The sequence below is a fragment of the Saccopteryx leptura genome, chromosome 6, assembly GCF_036850995.1.
Source record: "Saccopteryx leptura isolate mSacLep1 chromosome 6, mSacLep1_pri_phased_curated, whole genome shotgun sequence".
NCBI classification, from domain to species: Eukaryota; Metazoa; Chordata; class Mammalia; order Chiroptera; family Emballonuridae; genus Saccopteryx; species Saccopteryx leptura.
The window spans coordinates 184,978,890-184,997,675 of NC_089508.1; the positions used below are offsets into that span (position 1 = coordinate 184,978,890).

General features: G+C 40.8%; 1 protein-coding gene across 3 annotated transcripts in view; it reads left to right on the forward strand.

Moving 5' to 3' along the window:
- The window catches only part of TENM2 (teneurin transmembrane protein 2), a 1,124,432-nt gene that overhangs the window by 271,983 nt on the left and 833,663 nt on the right, over nucleotides 1–18,786 (forward strand). For all 3 annotated transcript variants that reach the window (XM_066344467.1, XM_066344468.1, XM_066344469.1), the window contains exon 3: nucleotides 2,989–3,264. In XM_066344467.1, the coding sequence (XP_066200564.1) occupies nucleotides 2,989–3,264 (276 nt within the window). The remainder of the gene's footprint in view (nucleotides 1–2,988; nucleotides 3,265–18,786) is intronic.

The following is an 18,786-nucleotide window of genomic DNA, read 5'->3' on the forward strand; positions in this document are numbered from 1 at the left end:
TTTCATATGTTAAGCCAGCAAACTCAGGAAAGGTTTGGTCCAGAATCTGCCCCAGGTATTTAGAATGAGGTTTCTATTCTCTGAGTTAGTTAAGGACAAAAAAAGGTAGCAAATTAGGAATTGTGGGGGAATGGATGGCATTGGGAAGGCACAGTCCTATTGGAAGATGAAGAGGAATATAGAAGATAAACTTTTTGAGGAAACAATTTTGTTTTTAGAGGAAAACCTGCCTTTCTAAAAACATTTGTGACTATATTTACCTTGGCCTGGTGATTCAGTACAGCAGCTCAGGTTTCCTTTACAAGGTGGTTTGTTTGTGGCTTTAGGGCCTTAAAGTTGAAACGCATGAAATACACTTTTTTTTTTCCTTTTCTAACATTTATGGTTCCTTTAGAAATTGATGCAAATTTTAACTGATTCATGATGATCTCAAGTTTGTTTTAACAGAAAATAATGTAATTTCTTATCAAGTAGATTTGATAACTCAGGAAGGAAAACTGCATCTATTCCATGGCTCCCCATACCCAAGGCGTACTGCCTGTGACGTCCCCGGATTGAAAGGCACAAGGGAAGCTAGGAAAACCAAGGCTTCCTCTCCTCACACAGATGTTTCTCTTTTCCTGAGGAGGTGTCTGTAGCTGGTTCCACATAATGAGATGCAGGAAGCCGTCGGGAAGTTGCTTCAATATATGTACGCTCCATTGCAAGTGGAATCCAGTGGCTAAAAATTCCCACGTGCAGAATAAAAACATGTATGTTTAATTTGGCTTGTTTTCATTTATTGTAGGAAAAGGAAGCAATACATTTCATGACTGTCCAGAACAAACATGAGCTCTAAAGACAAGATGGGAAAATGCTCATAGTCATCAACATTTTTTTTTATTTACTTAAGAATGAGAAAAGCCACAATAGAGAGACAAGTATTTTAGTATTGGAAATATATTAATTCAAAAACTTTAGTTTTATAGACCCCGAAGCTAAAATCTACATATTAGTGTACCATGATGAGACAACATCTAATTACTAAGGATGCAAACTGGAACAGGGTACACAGGGCAGAGACCTTCCCCGCGAGACCGCCTAGGCCCAGGGACTAAACAGTACCACTTTAGAACTGTGCTGAGGGGCACTGTGAGGACTGCCCTTCTCCCTGCACCTACGGGTTGGACAACATCTCATGCCCACAGGGAGTTTTCCTTGACTTAGCTCACCGACATCAAGGTTCACTCTGAGAAGACAGTTATGCTTGATTCCATTTACACAGCCAAATAAGGCTGCGGAAGTGTTCAGTGTGCAGTGAAGAAAGAAAAATAAAACCTCAGAATCAAAATACCTGTCTGTTACAAATGAAAGTCACACTGGGTTAATATAAACAGTTGCTTGGTGCTCTCTAAAACTAAAAGCTGAGAGATGATATTATGTATCGGGATTGTCATAGAGTGGGAAGTTTATCATGAGTTTGCAGATGTGAGTGATGGATAATGACACTTATATATTCAGTATACATAGAATGAGTACATTCATGGCTTTGGGTTATTTCTTGTGAGGTGTTCTCCACTTACAGCATAGAAGTGCATTTCTTCACTGTATTTCTTTCGTTGTCCATACATTGGTGAAAGCTGAGAAACTCAACTTCATACCGTCAATAAATGGATGTACCACATGATTGCATCTAACCTGCATTGAAACTTTAAACTACCTTGGAAGAAACTAAATAATAAAGTACACAAATAGAGCAGTCCCTGTTAGCCATTAGCCATTAGCCAAGGTGGTTGTTGAATGAGACCATTTGACATTGCAGAAAGAGCACAGACTTGGGGTCAGCAGGTTCGAAGTGGATCCTTAACCTGCCACTTGCCCAGGTGTGACCTTGGACACAGTATTGAACTTCTCTATCAAGTGTTCCACTCCTAAACTGCTAAGCCATAATGAGATTTAAATGAGATAAAAGCTGTAACATGGCTGACACATGGTAACATATGAGTGTTCAATAAATACCTCTTCTCGTCTGCTTCCCATAAAACCACATGCCCGCCCCTGCACACCCCCACGGGCACATACTCTCTTTCACAGTGAAACCTAGTTGTGCTTTTCCACTGTGTCAGCCGAGAGAAACTGTTTGACATCATCTATCTAAAAACAAAAGGACTGACTCGTCATCCCTCGAATGCTGATTTAATTACCAAATTATATATAACTCCTTAAAAAAATACAGTTTGGTATAGATCATATAAGTTTTGGTATATGTCATATAAGATACACAGGCATCCTGAGAGGAATTTGAGAGATTAATACCCAGATTTTACAGATGAGAACATTGATTGAGACTCAAGGAGTAAGAGACTTGCCACAGTGACTTCCCAGTGGGAAGCCAGGACCGGTGGGGTCTCCTGGCCACCACTCCCATTTATTGGAGGATTAAGGTTCTTTGACACGAAGACAGACTGCTCAAGATCAGATCCAGGTTTTGCTACAATCTAGATGTATGACTTTGGGTAAGTCACTTAAATTCTCTCTTCCTCTGTTCCCCAGTTTCCTTGTTTACAGACCAATTACAATATTATCAAGTTATAAAAATTTTAAATGTAAAATAAAAGTTGCAAACTAAAAGATACCTGGAGCAAAGTAAGTGCTCGGTATTTATTAGCTAAAAAAAAAAAAAAAAAAAAAACAACAAAAAAAAACCCAGTGGATTTTTATTACTAGCCATGTGGTACCCCCTAGACAACAGTAAATGCTTAAAATATTTTGAAATAAAACCTGAGCATACTGTCCTAGGATTCAAATTAATCTTAGATATGTCTATTTTTTTTGTTCTCAAATCTATCCCAGTATCCTGAATACGCTTGCTCAAGACTTAGTCCTGTGTGCAAATCTTCTCTAGTGTCTGGGTGGGAGAAGTGTCTGTCTGTCTTTCTGTGAGAATAAATTTTAACTTTGTCAAGCACGTTGCGAGTGTTCATAGCCTCTCCGTTGCTGTCCCCCTAGGCACGAACTTCACCCTCGCGGAACTGGGGATCTGTGAGCCCTCCCCGCACCGAAGCGGCTACTGTTCTGACCTGGGAATCCTCCACCCGGGCTACTCTCTGAGCACGGGCTCCGACGCCGACTCGGACACCGAGGGAGGGATGTCTCCAGAACACGCCATCCGACTGTGGGGGCGAGGGCTAAAATCCAGGCGCAGTTCCGGCCTGTCCAGCCGTGAAAACTCAGCCCTTACCTTGACTGATTCTGACAACGAAAATAAGTCAGATGATGAGAACGGTAGGCCTGCTTCTTCAATACCTTTTCATGTTCTGCGTGCTGCACATTGTGGGGCTTGAGATGTTTTTTTATTTGGTTTTGGTTTTTGTTTTAAATAAAGAGGCATCTAAAACCATTCATTTTTCTTTTTAAATTGACTTTGTGTACCCACTCTGAGCTGGGGGAAAATAAACCAGCCAACCTCAGGCACACGAGAAATGAGGAGAGAATTTTCAAAGAGCATTTAGATGATAACACAGTTGTCAGGTAGAGTCTCTTGGTCTTATTAGCAAGTAAATTACATTGCAAAAGAGGCAACTTGATAAACTATGACCTATACCTAGAAAATGTCCTCTCTCCACAAGTTTCTAGGTCTTTGTATTGATTTCCCCTTCTCAGTAAATGGCCACCTGGGTTATTTATTTATTTTTCCCCCCATGAAGATCTCTTAAGAGTCCTACCTTATCTTAGACTTTCATTTCCACACGGCAATGCCTCATATCCGTATTGAAGATCAAACTTGGAACAGACGCTCTGGAGTTTAATAATGACAGATTGGAAGGGGCTTGCCTTCAGAAACAGAAAGTGTACTCTTTTGTGTCTACTTTTCTCCTTGGTACCCATGTAGGTTAATGGCTTCCTGCATCCTCTATCACAAATCACTGTTGCTTATCCATCAGCTTTGTAGATGGGTTTAAATGAAACTTTGAAAATTAAATGCTTCCGATCATTAAGCAGTAAATATAGGGAAGCCTGAGAAAGTCATTAAAGAGATAAGGTGCTTATTTGTGGATTTCTCAGCAACTCACAACTGTGTTTTGTCAATTTTTAAAAAAAGAGAAATTGCAATAGGTACAGTTGATTTATGAAGAAAACATCAAATGCTGTGTGGGTTGTTATGAATGTATTGTGTGTTCGCTAAAAGAATTACCATTAAAGTGTTTCCAGGTAGATCAGTTAAGGGTGTTTATATAAAATAGTATAAACTTTGAGTAGAGCTGCTTTTAGTATTTTCTTGCACTTAAAAAAAATTGCAGCGGACAGTTGTTTTGAAAGCAAAAGCATAGCTAAATATTGCTTAATCTCAGAACCGTCGAAAATACATCATTTCTTGAGTAAGTTGTGTATATTCGAAAAGATGTCACTTTGTTGCATTTAAATTTATGTTTAATTCTGCAATAATTTATTCTATGGTGGGGACAAGGGGATGAGTCTTAATTATGCTTTCGTTCATGTCGCTAATCAAGGTATACTCTGAAGAAAAAAGTCTGCACTTGACTCCTTTTGAATTTTAACAAAATTCTGACACTTGGCACATTCAGCACTCCAAGGTGCTTAGTTGATAGGAAATTACTTTTGGAAGTTTCCAGAAAGGCATTGACTGAATTCATTTACTGATGTACTCTTCTAACTTCAGTGCATGTCAGATACAATTTAACTGAGGCAGTTTGATTGCCTAATAAATAAAATCATTGGTAATCCAAGAACTAAGGGACATTTTAAACAAGGTATTTTGGCAAATTTTACGTGGTTGGTATTCTCACCATTCTCATGGAAACCATCTACACAGAATTACTCCTGTATATTTATAGAGTCAGAACCCTCTCTTTTTAAGCTATTATTACATCCTTAAAAACTCAACTAATAAAGGAAGGGTTCCGTGAACAGAGGGAGCAAAAAGTGATGAATTTACTCGGTACAGTTCCGGAGGGGAGAACTTTCTAATGAATGATGTAGTTGGCAGACCAATAGTGCTCTGTTTTCTGATATCAACTGAAACATCCTATTTGAACAGTTTTCGCCATAGGAAAGTCTCTTCAAATCCCCCTGTTCTAATAGGAAATAAATCCTTAGACACTGTGTCTTTCTTTTTTGTTTTTTTGAGTTTTTTTGTCTATAATGCCAGTTAAAATTACATGAAGAAAAATGTCCTTGGAAGTACTGAGCAGCCGCTCTCTGCCCGCGTCTGGCCGAGTACAAAGGGTGGTGTAGCCAGAGTTCAAACTGAAGTGACCGATGGTTATTTTAAATTGTACAGATGGACTGTGGTTTAATTTTCCTCCCTTTTTAAAATGTTTCAGTATTTCACATATTTTAAAAGATGTCCATAATACAGGTTCTGTTCTCCTTTGGGGCCAGAAATAAAAAATAAGAATTTGTACACATCACATCATAAACTCTTTAAGCAAATAAAAAGGCCGTGGGAGCTTCCCTGCAGACGAGGTGTTAACTTCAGTAAACTCCCTGCTCTTTCTCTCTGACAAGTTCTGTTTAGCTCACAGGGAAATCAGTGCGTTTTCACATCACTAGTTTTATGAAGTTTGGGAATGTATTATCATACAGATTGACAGTTGCCCCACCGATTCCACACCACAGCATGGGTACTTACAAAGCCATCGTTAATTTCCTCACACTTGTGTCCGCAATGGCTTCCTCCATAATAAACACTCCATCCTTCAGGGCCAGATCAATAACCTTTTAGGTATGCCTCTCTCGAACAGGAAGTAATAAGAATCTATACTTTGACAAAAGCAGCTCTCCACTCCCCCTTTTAGATTTTAAGGATATGCACTCATAAAACAAATCTTTTCTTTGGATCACATATATTTTCATGTCATTTTTCTGGTGGGATCTTGGGGTACATCGAGTTTCACCGTGCTTATTTAAAATCGCCCTTAAAACATTCCTGTTGTGATTTTACGGGGCATAGGTAGAAAGTAGAGACGGATCTCAGAAACCAACTTCTCTTTCTGTAATATAAAATATATAATAAAATATGCACCCAGCCTTCAAATGCATGTAATAAAATTCCTGACTGCCAACAGTTCTTCCTGAATGCCGCTGTGACAAAAATGACCTACTAGTAACTTGAAAGTCTTATTACATTGAACACTCAGGTGAATGTATTTTTTTTTTTCAGCATAGATATTTCAGAATTATCCCCGCTCACAGCTCTGCGTGTTACGCTCACTGTATGACCACCAATTTAACATTGTGCTGGCTCGGATTTCTTTAAACAGATAACACTCAGCTTCAGGTTATTTTATCAAGTTCTTTAACTCTATCTTTAGATTAACAGTGGCTGGGTTAGGAATTACATTGAGATTTTGAGAACAGCTCAGCCAAGTTTCTGCCACCAGAAATTTGACTACATCTATAGACAAGGGCTTTCCCAGTGACTTTAAATCAGAAACATTCCTTTTTGGGTAATAAATGTCCCACTTAAACTACATCCTCTCCAAGGCCCTTTGTATCACCCAAGTTATGGAGAAAATGGGGCAGTCAGTAATACACAGGAATAACTAATTGCCTCCTTAAAAATGCGGAGAAGCACAAACAGTAAAAAAAATCTGGTCTGTGTGCTCTTGACTCCCTTAGGCGGCAGCTTCACCGTGGGGACTTAAAAATATCCTTGAATATACTTGACTGACTCTTTCTTTCTTTCTTTCTTTCTTTCTTTCTTTCTTTCTTTCTTTCTTTCTTTCTTTCTTTCTTTCTTTCTTTCTTTCTTTCTTCCTTCCTTCCTTCCTTCCTTCCTTCCTTCCTTCCTTCCTTTTTTCTTTTTCTTTCTTCCTCCCTCCCTCCCTCCCTTCCTTCCTCTCTTCCTTCTTTCTTTCTTTCTTTCTTTCTTTCTTTCTTTCTTTCTTTCTTTCTTTCTTTCTTTCTTTCCTTCTTCCCTCCTCCTTCCTTCCTTCCTTCCTTCCTTCCTTCCTTCCTTCCTTCCTTCCTTCTTCCTTCTTCTTCCTTCCTTCCTTCCTTCTTTCTTCTTTCTTTCTTTCTTTCTTTCTTTCTTTCTTTCTTTCTTTCTTTCTTTCTTTCTTCCTTCCTTCCTTCCTTCCTTCCTTCCTTCCTTCCTTTTTTCTTTTTCTTTCTTCCTCCCTCCCTCCTTCCCTTCCTTCCTTCCTCTTCTTTCTTTCTTTCTTTCTTTCTTTCTTTCTTTCTTTCTTTCTTTCTTTCTTTCTTTCCTTCCTTCCTTCCTTCCTTCCTTCCTTCCTTCCTTCCTTCTTTCTTTCTTCTTCCTTCCTTCCTTCCTTCCTTCTTTCTTCTTTCTTTCTTTCTTTCTTCCTTCCTTCCTTCCTTCCTTCCTTCCTTCCTTCCTTCCTTCCTTCCTTCCTTCCTTTTTTCTTTTTCTTTCTTCCTCCCTCCCTCCTTCCCTTCCTTCCTTCCTCTTCTTTCTTTCTTTCTTTCTTTCTTTCTTTCTTTCTTTCTTTCTTTCTTTCTTTCTTCCTTCTTTCCTTCCTTCCTTCCTTCCTTTCTTCCTTCCTTCCTTCCTTTTTTCTTCTTCCTTCCTTCCTTCCTTCCTTCCTTCCTTCCTTCCTTCTTTCTTTCTTTCTTCCTTTTTTCTTTTTCTTCCTCCCTCCCTCCCTCCCTCCCTCCCTCCCTCCCTCCCTCCCTCCCTTCCTTCCTCTCTTCTTTCTTTCTTTCTTTCTTTCTCTCTCTCTCTTTCTCTCTCTCTCTCTCTCTTTCTTTCTTTCTTTCTTTCTTTCTTTCTTTCTTCCAGCATAATTCTAGTTTCAGTTATTTTATTGGAAATACAGAAAGAAAAAAAGACAATGAAAATAAGCTTGGCAATGGGTTAGGGAGCCAGACATTACAGAAAACTAAGTCAGGTCTTGGTTGAAGCTCTAAAAAAAAATATCTATCCCTTATCCTCTCCGTTTCCACCCAAAGTAAATAAGGACAGTGTTCATTTTCATCTGTTGTCAATTGGGAAATTTATACTTCTCATACTGTACTCGGAGGTTGAAACTGTAAATGTTGGGTTAATTCCACTGCATTTCACCAAATGCATTTATGAAACAGGCTGGCTCTCGGCACACAAGGGATTTGCGCAGAGTGTGTTTGTGGAACGCAGATTCCGCTGGCGTGTGAGTGCTCCCGGCAGGTGTGCAGTGTGCCCGTCTCCTCGGAGGAGGCTCGAGCACACCTGGGTTCTGGCTGCATGTTCATCGCGACAGGAAGCATGAACTCTGAGGGGAGGAAGGTTTTTCCTTTCCTTAGTGCCAGGGCCAGTGTCTGGAGGCGGTACCGCCAACCACATTACATTCGTCATGTTGCAGTGAGCTTCTTCCTCTCTCCAAAAATATGACTTCTCAATAAGTGTCACCATCGAGTGCCCTGGTAGTGGGCACAGGGCCGCCTGCCGGGGGTTTCTCTTTCTGCCCCATGGTCTCCCTCTCACCTGCCCTTCAGCTTCTTGGTGCCTGGTCACCTTTGTTCTCTTTCTTCTCCCCAATCCACATGTATACGTTACAGAAGATGCCGGGGACATAGGTAGAAACTTCCTGTAAGCTTCTGATCCTTATAGTCTCGGGCTCATAATTTTGCCCTTCAAGTTGGGAGTGAGAATATTCAGCGGTGGCTACAGTATTTGATGTCGGTATGGGGAGGAATCCTTTTCCAGCCAGACTTGGCGGAAAATAACTTACATGGAACCTGAAGGAAATATTGTCTGGATTCCTTCGTTGCAGAACGGAAACATGAAGGAAAGTGAAAGGAACTTGACACCCATTTTAATGACAATTGTTACAAATTCTGTTTATAAGCTTTATTTTTTTTTATACTTGAAAATTTGAAAGAGTGCATTTATAAAGAAGAATATCAGTTATAGAATAAAAAAAAAAGGTCAGAACAAAATGGTATAGGTTCTCAGTCTTGTCTGCTCCTAAAGAAAAGGATGGTTTGATTTTGATAACTCTGGCTTGATTCCCTGAAAGTGCAGATATGAGAGGCTCTAGAACAGGAGTCCCCAAACTACGGCCCATGGGCCGCATGCAGCCCCCTGAAGCCATTTATCCGGCCCCCCACCACACTTCCGGAAGGGGCACCTCTTTCATTGGTGGTCAGTGAGAGGAGCACTGTATATGGCGGCCCTCCAACGGTCTGAGGGACAGTGAACTGACCCCCTGTGTAAAAAGTTTGGGGACCCCTGCTAGAGATACCTTGTTTTACCAAAAAAAAATGTTGTTTATCACTTTCTATAAAATTAATAGGCATCTTAAATTTATAATTATCACAATGTTAACACACAGTTGGTAATAATATAAAACCGGAGACAAAATTGAGGACCAACTCATGGTCACATGGCATGACGCACAAGCAAGGAATTAAAAGGCTTGATGTTCTGCCGATGAACCCCGAAGAGACTCCGAGTGCCGTGGGTTTTCGGCTGCTGAAGCCACGCCCACAGGACTGGAAGTAGTGAACTTGAAGGGGCGCTAAGAGTCCGCGCCACTTCCCAGTGCTGCATGTTCCGGATTATAAACTCACGTCGCATGGTTCTTAGTTGTTTATATGTTTCTCTCTTTCCTGTGTGTTAATGCCCCCAGGGGCTATCAAGCAATGGCTCCATTCAACACACACAATAAAGAAGAGGCAGCGCTAAGCCTTGCTCTTGGCAGGGTCAGCCTGATTATTACACGTGTAATCTCCAGGCCTTTGGGGAGACATTGGGCTTGCTGGATAATCGTTCGGTTTTAAGCTGCTGAGTTCCCGGTATCTGTCCTCTCACTTCAGTCAAGTAGCAAAGGCAGCAAACAGGTGAGAGGCAAAGTGTTTCTGTCAGTCCATGACTGGAAGGAAGCCTCTTCCCCCGGAAAACTCTGAACTCCCCCCCCCCCCCCTTGGCTTATTGTTCAGTCACTTTTTAGTTTAGTTGTTGTTTTGTCAAGGATCAAATTAAATTTTAACTTTGGGGAGAGATGGAATCAGTTATTAAGGCCATAAATAAAATGAGTTAAAGCTAAGGAAGTTGAGGGTATAAATTTCTTCGACAACCGAATCAAGGTGCATTTGTGCAAAAAATAATAGGAAACTGACAAAGGGTCTGAGAAGTATGTATGAGGTAATAATAAGACATTTCAGTGACCCATTCTGGACTTGGGATATTGGTGAGTGGAAGGAGAAAATTCTAAGCGATAGGTTTTTAAATAGGATAGAAATTACAGATAGGTGGGTGGTATGTATCTGTGTTTGTACGTAGGGGCAGAAATGTTACCTGTTATTGAATGTTGACTATCACTTAGTGCTAGCTGAAGACACTGCCTAGAAACGTACCCTTCCCAGTCTCCCTAAAATCAGTTTCAGGGCTATTAAGGAAAGCAAATGGAGAAAATAAGGGTCTATTGAGTCGTCACTCACAACAGAGGTCACGAACTGTAGTCCATGACTTGTGAGATTTTGTTCATCACTTCACAGTGTCTAAAAGTTGTACATTCCTAAAAAATTTTAAATGTAAGAGATTTCATATTAGAAATTTGTATTTTTGGCTTCTTTTGACAGAGACAAGACCCAGTAACATTTGGTCAGGGTTCTCCCAGAAACCCAGCGGGTTTGACGCCACGCCCATGGCCGTGCTCAGCAGGCCACGCCATCTGGTCAGCCTGGGCTCCCTGCAGGTTTCCGCTCTCACTGAGAGTTGCCCGTCGCCTTCGGAGGTGCCTGGGTCACCAACCTCAACCTACATACAAACGCTGGGGAAATCCGAGATGCTAAAAACTGTAGAAAGGAAGCTGGAAGTCAGCAATCTTAACTTAACCTGTGTTTAGAATAATTGTTACCTGTTTTTTGTTTGTTTGTTTTGTAAATTTGACTCATCTGTAAAATAGGTTTACGTTTTCCACAACAAATTTCTAAAATAGTTTCAAGGGTAAGCTAAACATTAAGGGTAAACCGAAATGAAGTGCAATCATATGGAAATCAGTTTAGTTGGGAAATGAATACAGTCGTTGCACGTGCGTCTGTCCGAGGGCGTGGTAACTGGCTGATGGGCCGTCTCCGTCTTCCAAGCGCAAGTCTTGAAGTTCGAAGCATTAAAGTGAGAGTCTTTGATTTTAACACATACGCTTGAAGCTACTTTAATATCAGGGGATCCAGGGGATCTTTTAGGAAGTAGGTGGAGAGAAAACCTGCTTTAAAAACCTGAGCCACTTGAACTGGTTGAGGGAAACCCCAGGGCTTTTCAGGCGGAAGCCATTTCAGGAGAAGGAAAATGACTTTGTACTAATTACATTCAGTTTTGACCGGGCAAGCGGTTTGTGGAGTCGGTTCCAGGGAAGTGGAAGACAGTAAAGCACAATGCAGGGCTGTCCGAAGACCCCCCCTGGCACGCCAGGGGGAAGACGAGGCCCAGTGGGAGGCGATGCCACATGGAGAACAGCGCTCCACAAATGAAGAACCCCCCCCCAACCGCGTCTACAAATGGATAAGCAGGGTACCCAAGTATTGTTCAGGGATGACTCTTACTCACTGTACAGTATACTCCCCGTTCTCTTAGCATCCCAAGGACACTTGTGAAAGAGAAAAGATCATTGAAATACAAGCCTGTTTATAATGGAAGGGACTGAAATGTTTGCGTTAGCGTGCTTTGGAACCTCTCTATTCGTGGAGGTTTACACTGGCCCGACAGGACTGGGAAAGATCGACAGTACAACAGTATTTCTGCTGGCGTCAAACACAAACAAGGGGACAGGCACTTACACGGCCAGAGCTAGGCCCGTGAGGACGTGTGGGGAGTATTTCTCTAGCGTGCGTTTTAGGCAAGAAAAATACTGTCGTTATTCACTGGTCAAAAAGGAACTTTGAAATGAATTAAAAGCAGAAAACTGGCATTCGGAAGCTCATGCTCATTGGTTAAATATGCATGTTTTTATACACTCACATCTGATGCTGATAAATCCATGTTCTGTTTTTTTCTCACTTCGACAAATGTAGCTAAGTGATCTCAGATGAGGAGATACTTTTATTTTGGAGAATCCTTATTTTCGAAAAGATTTCAGGAGTGGCTGTTGGATGTTCAGCGTTATACACAGCGACGTGTGTCTCTTTGGACGTGTGTCTGTGTTATATGTGCACGCGTGCAGGGGAGGGAAGTCATTGAGAGGGATAGAGCTCAAGTCTAAGCAACCGGTCTCTCTTTGGAAAATTTAGATAATCCATTAGCTTGTGGCAACCTATTAATTTGTCTGACTGTTCATGGCTATCTGTCCTGCTCATACTATCTTAGTTTTTGATACAGTTCCTACTTTCTTCTCTCAATTCCCTGTGTCAGCTTGCACTTCTTATAAGGATAGATGGAAATATTTACTTGATTGTTTATTGAAGAAAGCAAACACCCCGATACATTAACAGAGAATTTCCTGTCTATTCTCAAAAGAGAAATAAGGAAATAACATTCTATATGTCAGCAGACTGGAAATAGTAAGGGCAGCTTTGAAGAGCTGGAGTTTTAATTAGATTGTAAATGAGGGTTAGAGTTGATATGAGTGGGACGGAGGTGACGGATATCCCAAATGAAGGAAAACCAATGTGCATGGCGGCTGGAGAAGGAGGAGGGAGGTTATGAGGGTTCTTTTCAGGAACATCCTCTTCCACAAAAATACAATCCAACTGTAGTGAGACTAGTGGGGACAGAGTGATTTCATTGGTCAGCAGTCGATATATAACAATAGACGTGTAGGAACCAGATGGCCAGGAGCTTTGAGTTTCCTGCTAAGGCAGGAAAGGATTTGGAGAATTCCTAAAGGTTCATTTGAACAGGAACTGTTATGTCTTAGGAAGTGTCTGATTAAAACTTGCACGTGGGCGTGTGCACACACACATGCTTGGATAGGAAGATAACAAAATTAGAAGCTGTGAGATCAGGGAGGGAAGCAGTAATTTAGATCAGAGAACCCATGAAAACTGTGGACTCCAGAGAGTTCCGCCTCTCGACTTTTCAGTGGAAGAAAAGAACCACTCACTAGCATATGAATGTTGTGTATTTGTAATTAACATATTAAAGTTTGAAATGCATCTAATTGGAAGCCCATGAAGTACAAGGACTGTTCCTTACAAAGTAATCTATTCTGCTTGCACGGACAACACAGTGTTAAAAAGCTGGGCTCAATCACGTGATAGGTTAATAAAGCAACATTGAATGTTGCTACATACAGAAAAGCCCAGGTCATGATATTATTTACAAAGAAACAGTGTGCTATAGGAGAACACTGGCTAGAACTAGTTCAGGATGATTAACAATTTCTTGAAGATTATTCCTGTTTCTAGATCTTTCTTGCTCTTTCGGAGTCATTGTCTCATGCAGTTTGTTGAAGTTCCCTTGTAACTATACTCTTGTCTCTCTCCTCATCCTTAATCCTTTATCTTTGTACCCCTTGTGGTTTTTTAAAGACCAAGCTTCAAAGAAGTATGCATAGTTCTCTGTCAAGCTTTCTATTTGTCTTTATTATATACTCTATATTTTTTCAGTCTTACTACATTCATATTTTGTAATTATCTCATTTTAAGTTTTAGAATATATTTTGTTATTTTTTTTTCTGACATTCTAACATGGATTTGAAGCTTTCGATCTTCCTTACGTAATAAGAGCGACTATATTTACCAAGTTCCAAAGGTTTTAATATGAATGGGTATCCTCTTCATTGCTTTCTAAAGAGTCTTAAGACTATCTGGACTCTCAAAGTAAGACAGAATTTGAATGCTGTCAGCTTTTACTTTAGTACTAATAATTGCTGGAAAAGGCCATTTTTATTGTTAATTCCTTATGATGTCCAAAGTAAGATATATGTCAAATATAATATGGTGTATAATATTAATATATAGTAGATAATATGATATATAACATTAATATAATAGTGTTGACCTAGAGATCTCAGAAATTCATTTACTTTATCAAGCTCAGAAGCCAGAAAAGCATTTAAAATGGTTGCATTAACCAAAGAATAAAAGTTAGCTCCGAGTAGGGCAGGGAATTTTTTTCCATATTAAATATTTCAGCTGTTGTTCAGAATGCGGGCCTTTATCTCAGATTGTTAATTTATAACAAACCAAGGATAGAATTGCATTCCACATGATGAAAGGAAATTCACATCTGCTAAGACAATCTGCAAGGCACCTTGAGGAGATAAAATCGAGTAAATGATGTATTAAATATTCGTACAACTCCCCCCATCTACAGTGCCTTTGATTCAATGAGGATAGTAATCATAAACGCAGTGGTATCCCAGCTATTGGTATTTTTTTAAAAAAATAATAATAAGTAGTTCTGCATACAAGATAAATATCTCAGTCCATAAAGAAATACTCTGAAAATAATCATGTGGAAGCAATTACTATTATAATAAGCATATGGTTCTGCTAATATGGAGTGTTGCTTAATAATTGATGTTACAGGGGGGTGGGAAAGAGTAGAAAAAGTTCCGCGTTCTGGGCATCCTCTTGTACATTCAGAATGGAAAAGACCCCAGTGAAATACAGAACAATTAAGAGAACACAGGCTGTCTTCCACTTCCGCTGATGCGCTTTTATGGCTGTGAACAACCCGGCACATTGGGAAGGCAGGAAGTATACAAATCAACTTAATCTGTCCCTCTGTGGTATTTCAGGCCCTCCACAATATAGTCCAATTTTATGTTTTTAGCCCTTGTTCCCACTTCTCCTCTAAATATATTTTCAGCTCCAACCCAACCGGGCGACTTACTTTTTCCAGAGCATCTCCTCTATTCTCTCCTCCTCTGTGTCATTCTTTGTCCTAGTTCCTTTGCTTTTATTCTTATTCCTCAGCCTGCCCATCCATCAGAGTCCCTCCCATCGTCAGAGAATTATCTCAGATACCAAGTCCTCTCTGACACCATTCTGATGTCTAACTGTCCGTGAGCTCCCTAGAATTCTATGGCAATTTACTTACCTATTTCTGTTGGAACTTAGGGAAAATGGTGTAGCTTTTACCAAGGTAGAGAAATAAATGAATTCAGACTTTTTTTTTTTTTTTTTTTTTGTTCCAGATAGACTATATGGAACTTCATATTGGTTGTATGTAGAGCTGATGGGAAAAAAGAGCAATCAAGGATTTCTGACTTCTGCAACTGAGTGAAGTCCTTGTTGCTAAGATGAGCAATACTTAGAAAGAAGAGGGTTTAACCAAGAGTTCCATTTTGTTCATTGTTAAGTGGCATAAGACATCCAAGTAGAAAGGTACTTTGGATAGTTGTGTAATCATTAAGAATGGAACTAGAGGAGAGAACTGAACTGAATGGGATCTGGAGGAGACATCAGCTTGAGAATCAGCAACATAACAGTGGTCTGATAGACCCATGGAAGTGGATGAGCTCGTAAGAGGAGCAGGGCAGAAAGAGAAGAGGAGAGGGAGGGAGGAGGGAGCAAACTCTGAACAGCCCTCCCTTAAATGTTGGGTGCAGGAGAAGGAACACTCAGAACAGACTGGAAACATGTTTTCAGCTTCCGCATAGTAGTTTTGCATTAGAGCTCCTGACATCTGTCTCCCAGTTTGAGTGTGGATTATGCAGCCACTCAGGACCTTTCTCTTTCTCTTCTGTCCATGACCGTGCTTGCCTCAATCAAAGGAAGCACACCTGCATGGCCTAGGAACCTAAATAAATGACATGGCCTTTCTCATATGACCAGTAAACTGGTCTGTAGGGTAATTTAAAAATGGATTGAGTCAGTGGCAACGACATTTAGCTAGAGACTTCTACAGCATTTAAAATAGTTATTAAGCACCTACTATTTACAATATTATGATTAGGATATCTCTGTGAACAAACTAGAATTTAAAGATCTGTACCTGCTTTGAACTTAGATTCTAGTTGGAAAGAGGAAAACTGTAAATAATGAACATAGAAAAATGGGAGAGAGAGAAAGACACAGAGAAAGAAGAAAGGAAAGAGAGGAGAAAAGGGAGGGAGAGAGGACATGAGGAAGGATGATGGGGAAAAAAGAAAAAAATAGCTATGCTAGAAAGTGGTAGAAGTCATGGGCAAAAGAAAACTAGAGAATAAAGGTAGTTAGGAGTCTGTGGTTATAGCTTTGCAGCTTTAGATGGAGTGGGGGTGTCAGCAAAAGCTTTAGAAAGCTAACGTTTAAATTAGTTGTGAAATAAGATTTACTGTGCAAATATCTGGGGTATTGCATCCCAGGCAGATACAAGAGTTGGTGCAAAGACTGTAATGTAGGATTCTTCTTGGTGTTTTCAAGGAAGTCATTGTGATTATAGAGAGAGGCAAATTGGGAAGAGTAGTAGGACATGAGGGCAGCGAGGTAAAGAGGGAGCCTGATCACGTAGGGCATCAAAGGTCATTTAGACTAACTACAGTCTGCCTTCTGAGGGAAATGGAGATCTGTGCAGGTATTTGAAGTGACGTGCTCTGGCCCCCCCATTGGAAAATAGCACTCTGGCCCTTGCGCTTAGATTACATTACAATAGGCAAGAATGGGAAGGCCAGTTAGCAGACTAGCCTAGGAACTAAAGAGAGGATAGTGTCTAGGACCGACAGAAGTGGTGACTAATGATCTGATTCTTAATGTAGTTTGAAGGTACAGGCAGTAGCAGTACTTCCAGTGGTAGTGGCTGAGAGGTATGTGCAAGGGACATCAGAGATGGCTTCCAAGGACCTTGCCTATATTTTAATGGGGTTAATGGTATGTTTATTTTTGTTTGTTTGTTTTAGGGTATTAAGTCCTAAGATTCCTTTCTATATTTTGGACATTACCCCTTATTAGACATAGGATTTGAAAATACTGTCTCCTATTTCATGGGTTGCCTTTTCATTCTGTTGACAGTTCCTTTGCTGCATAGAAGCTTTTCCACCTGGTGAGATAACAAACCAATGAACTAAGGGTATGGGGAATGACAAGAAGGTAATTTCATACCTCCTAAAGAAATATGTCTACTGTATAATAGGGTGCAAGACAGTACTCCTGCTGAAATACTAGTCTGAGAAAGAGGGATGGCTGCACATTGTCACACAGGAATGACAGTTTGATCTTATATACCTGAAATATTGCTTTTCTGAAATATGTATCCGAAAAAATGGACTCCAAACCATGACTCGGGGTCATTTTCTCTAGGATCCATGAAGTGGGCTGAATACTTTAAAAATATCAAAAATGTGTCAGTCTCTCCTAGGAAAGCCATGCCTCTCTCAAAGGCCATGGATACAGGTCCCTCCAGCTTATGAAGAATGTATACTCCGTGCACTATGGAAGTGTAACATATCAATGGGAGAGGTTGCAAGGGTTAGGAGAAAAATCCTAGAGACCTAAGCTTTCTTCTTAGCTCTGCTACCAACTAGCCATATAACAAGGGACATCACACCTAATCTCACCAGATGCCAATCCCCTCATTCCGGAGACAGGATAGCATGCCATATTGACTGCGTACAGGAATCTTAGATTCAGATTGAAAAGCGGTGAGCCTAGATCTGACCTTGACCAACTCGCCACTAAGCTCTTAAAACCTTGTGCCTCCTCCTCTGTGAAATGGGGGTGAGAGCTGCACCTCTCCCTTATTCTGGTGATTATAAAGTGAGATGATGCACACATCAAACTGGGCAGAGTGCCCGACACGTACATGGCAGGCGCTTCAGACCTAGTGCCGATTATTTTTATATCACTGCTGTTTTCAAAATAATTTTTATTTTTTGCCACATTTAATCAATTCAGACTGCTTTTAAAGTTTATAGATTTTTCACATGTAAGTGATTCAACATGACTTCTGGTGCCTCCTTCATAACCCCTGGCTCTCAGGTTCTTGGGCGGAAACATACATCCCCATTCTCACAATGAGCCGGCAGTAAGGGCGACGGGGATTTTAGCATTTTTAACTTAGATGGTCCGTCCTCTCTTTCTGGAAAGCTGTCAGAAGTGGGAGCTTTTGCTATACTGCCTCGTATAGCAAAAAGGGATTCGTAAAGGTGATTTCATGTGCACTTTCACGCTGTTCTTCAAGGAAAGGGAGTTCAATATTAAGAGGTGTAATCCAGGAAATAGGGTGATGCAGCCATCCCAGACCCACGGAGTTGATGATGAAAGGAGCAGCGACAGGGATCAGAGCCGATGACAAGCGAGGGTGTGCTGAGTGGGAGCGGAGTAGGAACTGCGGGGATGAGATCGAACCCCACAAGAAGCCCCGTTGACCCCTGCAGTGTAGATCGCCCTAGCCACAGCTCCGCGCAGCAGCGTCATCCTTCGGGATACAAGTCATCCAACAGTTACCGTGTATCTGCTACATCAGGGGTCCCCAAACTTTTTACACAGGGGGCCAGTTCACTGTCCCTCAGACCGTTGGAGGGCCGGACTATAAAAAACAAACAAACTATGAACAAATCCCTATGCACACTGCACATATCTTATTTTAAAGTAAAAAAACAAAATGGGAACAAATACAATATTTAAAATAAAGAACAAGTAAATTTAAATCAACAAACTGATCAGTATTTCAATGGGAACTATGGGCCTGCTTTTGGCTAATGAGATGGTCAATGTCCAGTTCCATATTTGTCATTGCTAGCCGTAACAAGTGATATGACATGCTTCCAGAGCTGTGACGCGTGGGTCCCACGTTACTGGAAGTAGTACTGTACGTGATGTCGCACTTTGCGGCGCTGCCACATACAGTACTCCAGGAGCACAGGATGCAATGCTGACCACCTCTGAAAGAGGTGCCTCCTCTCACTGACCACCAATGAAAGAGGTGCCCCTTCTGGAAGTGCAGCAGGGGCCGGATAAATGGCCTCAGGGGGCCACATG